This window comes from Geospiza fortis, unplaced genomic scaffold (assembly GCF_000277835.1).
Source record: "Geospiza fortis unplaced genomic scaffold, GeoFor_1.0 scaffold120, whole genome shotgun sequence".
Taxonomy (NCBI): Eukaryota; Metazoa; Chordata; class Aves; order Passeriformes; family Thraupidae; genus Geospiza; species Geospiza fortis.
In genome coordinates, this window is record NW_005054364.1 from 2,078,105 (window position 1) to 2,082,384 (window position 4,280).

The 4,280-nt window shown below is 39.5% G+C and overlaps 1 protein-coding gene across 1 annotated transcript in view; it reads right to left on the reverse strand.

Annotated features, from left to right (window-relative positions):
- Positions 1-4,280, reverse strand: part of SUSD5 (sushi domain containing 5) — a 41,190-nt gene that overhangs the window by 31,508 nt on the left and 5,402 nt on the right. Inside the window, exon 2 of the mRNA XM_005424157.2 lies at positions 658-835. Coding sequence (XP_005424214.1) covers positions 658-835 — 178 coding nt within the window. The remainder of the gene's footprint in view (positions 1-657; positions 836-4,280) is intronic.

Genomic DNA, 4,280 nt, shown 5'->3' on the forward strand with positions numbered 1-4,280 from the left:
TTCCTGCTTTAAATTAGTCTCTGCATAGGCAACAGTGCTTCATGCAAGGAAAAGCTCAGCCTAGTGCCACGATGAGTCACCCAAGCTACCTCAAACACATTTAGGGACAACATCACTTCCCTGGTGGGATTTCCCAACAAACTCTGTAGCACATGTGGATTATCATATCCAAGTGCATCTGTGCCCTTTTGAACATGCCTAATGTCTGCTCAGCCATGCATCAATATCTTAGACAGACACATGGTTCCCATGAGAAGTTTTGTTTGCTGAGCTTTTGAAGGACTGCAGAATAGCAGAGTCAGTGGGAGCACTTACACCAACTGTGTCCTCAGCAAGGACATGTGTCCTGCAAGACTCTTTAGGGCTCAATATCCCACTGGCCAGGGGGACAGGAGCCACAGTGATGTAAATCAGTGGGAAAGAAGAAGAAGAAATTGCATCAAATCTGTGAAATCATAATGTGAGACTGATGAACACACGTGTACCTGCAATATTAGCTGTAAAAAACTAATTCTTGGGGGAGAGTGGCCAATTTAGCTGTGTGTCATGGTGATTGAATTGTGGCCAGTGTCTTTCAGCAAATCTCAGTCAAGGTGGAAAACTTGCTTGACAACCATCATTCATAGTTCCCAGAAGGTGTTATGCTGTTGTCCTTACCCAGCAGAGCCGCTGGCGAGCCATCCTGTGGTGCAGCCAGCAAAAGAACAGTCCAGAACAGCCCTTTTCAGCTCTTCTGCAGTTGCTAGGCGAGCACTCAGGTCAACACAGGCTTTCTCAGCTTCAGCTAAATCCAGACCCTGAGAGTTGTTCTTGGACTCAAGTGCAAACACTTTCCCTGCAGCACCAAGAAAGGACATGTCATCCATCATGGAATTGTAGTCAATACATATTCAACAGAAATATTGCAAATTATCACCAAATAAAGCCTTCACGCTTTCATGCTTTTACTAAGGTTATTTTAATGGCCCACCTTTTTTTTTTCTTTTTTTTTTTTTGGAAAGCCTAATTTAATCAGGACTGGAAATATTCTTGTGTTAGCTTTTCTTTTAATTTTGTCCACCACAGGAAAAGCAAGAATGGCACTAGTCATTCCTAATTCAGAGGGGAAGCTTGTCTTGCTTCTTTAGGTCTGTGCTTCAGATCTGGAGAGATAAAGCATGATACTCTCTCATATGCACATATAAAGTTAAAATCACAAAGAACAGCTCCTGTAGGCTACCAATGCTGGAATCCATTACTAAACATTTTACAGTTACTCTCTAACAGCTACATCCAGAAAGTAAGCACATGCCTGAAAGCTAGTTTTGCAGCCCTGCCTTCCACATCAGAAATAGATTTCTACTTACTCTCTAAAATCAAAATTATGTCATTCCATGACATCTGGTGTCTAAATGCAGACTGCTTCATTACCATGTCTTTTTGGAAAGACAGAGTTTTTTATTAATTGAAGGCTTTTTTTTTCTTTTTGAATGAGCATGAGAACATATTTAGCATAACATTTTTTTTGTGTTATTTTTATTTTCAGTTCAGTTTATTTTACTTTAATTTATCTAATACCAGGAAAGCTGAAAGGGTGAAAGTTAGAGGTTTTGGCAACTGGGAACAGGTCAGTTGGGGTTTTGGCAATGAAGTTTGAGAAGTTACTGGGTTATGGAATGAACATATTAGCTGGGTGCTCCAGTAAAAGAAATAAACAATGAGACACTTTGCAGCTGACATTTAATTTGACATAACTATCTTTTTTTCTACACAGAAATGATCTTTTTTCTATCACATCTGAGGGATGTGACAACACCCCTCAGAATTCTTCCTAGATTTCAAAGGTACAGACTGAGATTGCTTGCAGTTGCAGGAAGAAATTTTTTAAGCACCACTCATTCAGTAAATGTCTGGAAAGTCTTATTTATGTCTTATTTCCAAAGGGGATTTGTGGTAGTGCTTACAGGAATGCATAACTTCCAGCACATGCCAAGTGCTTGCTATGTAGCCAGCTTCACACTCACAGGAGATATTGACCAGTATTGGGAATTCTTCAGACTGATTCAGCCTGGTTCTGTACCAGGTGCCACTCTCACCACATACTCTTTCAACAAATTGGTAAAGCTGATTCTGATCCTAAATACAGGCAACTTATATAGGGTAGATCTGCCCCCAACAGCTTTCTGTTCTCACCTGTGCACAGCTACACCCACTAGAAGAATCTCAGTTCTTACATCAAAAAATGTAGTTTCCCTCAAGCAAGCATGTAATTTGTGTTTACATTAGCTAACAAGGGCAGACAGGTTCTAATGAGGACTCCTTCTTTGGTGGGAATTCTACATGTGCACAGCAGGAAGTCATCCTGACTTGGGAAAATGGCAATTCAAATAAGCAGGACAAGCAGCTGTGAGAAGCAACAGAAATTCAGAGTACCCAGAGTGATTTTCCTAAGGCAGTTAACAGTAGCTGACCAAGGAATACAGCCAGAAACACTGGTCAGTGTGATAATCACTAGGTTACTTTATCTTTGGATACTCCGCTGTAATCAAAACCATTAACTCTAATTAGAATGGGAGGTTTTACACAAAGTAGTGAAAGCAGCAAGCCTCTACTTTCCTGAGTACACAAACATCAGGATTCTTTACAGCATGGCGCAAATAATGCACATGACACTAATGTGGTTCCTTTTTCCAAAGCCTCGACAGACACAGTGAAGTGAGCATGACCTAGGGAGAGAGACAGTATAGACTGAGAGATGATGGTTTTGAACAGCCATTCTTAAGTGGCAAAACAACTTTGGCTCCTAAAGGAAAACAGGGATTAAGTGTAATCATTTACAGGTTCTGTCCCAGTTAAAAACTTGTCCACATTCTGCATTTAGACTGTCAGGATTGAGGTGCACCGTCAAAGACATATAGGGCAAATTTGCATAACACCTAAATTAAATTGTGAATGTTATTTTGACATGGTATGACACTTATATTCACAATATAGCTATTAGTATTTCAGTTAGAAGCCTTAAAGAAAGGAAAATCATCAAGCTTTGAGTTCCATCTTGATATAATTAGTTAATTATTTAGTCATTTTACCAGTAAGCAAGAGTTACATTTTTAAAGGAGTTTGGCCTATCCGAGATGGAGGCTGAGACAGCTTCCCTTGACTACTGTTATGTTCTTTGCTAGTACTTAAGATGCACTAACTTTTTACTAGAAACTATGAAGATGCTGTCAACACAGAGTCCTGTCCTTTGACAAGGTATCTGGGACAATCTAATTATATAAACAAGTGAATTATAAGGTGAGTTAGGAAAGACTTATTGGTTGGGAAGTTACAGTAAACTACTTTATCGGAAATTCTGGTTAGCCAGAATTTGGTTAGAAGTGGGTAAAGAAGGCCAATCTGTTTACCAGACCAACCTGTGATTTTTCTTCAAAGTTTTAGAAGCTCTCTGGCTATCTGCCCAGTTTTCAATATGTGCCCTCTGGTTTTGTCTAATTTCTTACTTGGAAAATATAATAGCAAGAAAAGTTCACTTATCAGATGGCTGACCAATGGAATGGCTGGGTCCTTAATATCCTGAGATGTGTCCCATTACTGAGGGGCATTGACAGGGAAAAAACACAGGAGACATGCTAGCATGGTAACAGGAAAAACAAAAATGCACATGAAAACAGGAAATCCCCTTAAACAAAAAAGACTGCAACACTGATTTCTGCACTTCACAGTGTCATGGCTAACATACTCAAGATATGGATGTATTAGATTTTTCTCACTTTTAATCTCAGAAGTGGTATCATTTTCAGTCTAAGAGAATCTAAGGGTCCTGGGTAATTATTTGTGACATGTTTATCGGTCCTACTTGTAATGAAATGTTTCTTAAAAAAGGATTGTCTCTCATACTTGATGACATAGCAGTCATTTTTAATATTGGGGTGGTTGAAATCAGTCTTATCTCTGAGAGAGTATCAAGAGATGTGTTTGTCATTCTGTTTTAAATGCGAGACTGTCCTGTATTTCCATAAGACACAGGATGGAGGATCATGTCTACATGAAGAATGTAGTATGCCTTTGGTTGTGGTACCTTTGAGCAGCCACCACGTTTCAGCTGTCTCTCAACTCTCTCACTTCATTTCTGCCCTGTAACATTCGTTTCCTATAACACTTTCACTTCCACAGGGGGGTGGAAATTTGATACCAAAATGACACACTTTTCTGAAGCTTTTCTAAACAATGCAAGTCCCTTTGATTTCAAGATCAAGCTAAAATCCATGCAAAGTAGTATTTCTCAGGGTGCGTACTGA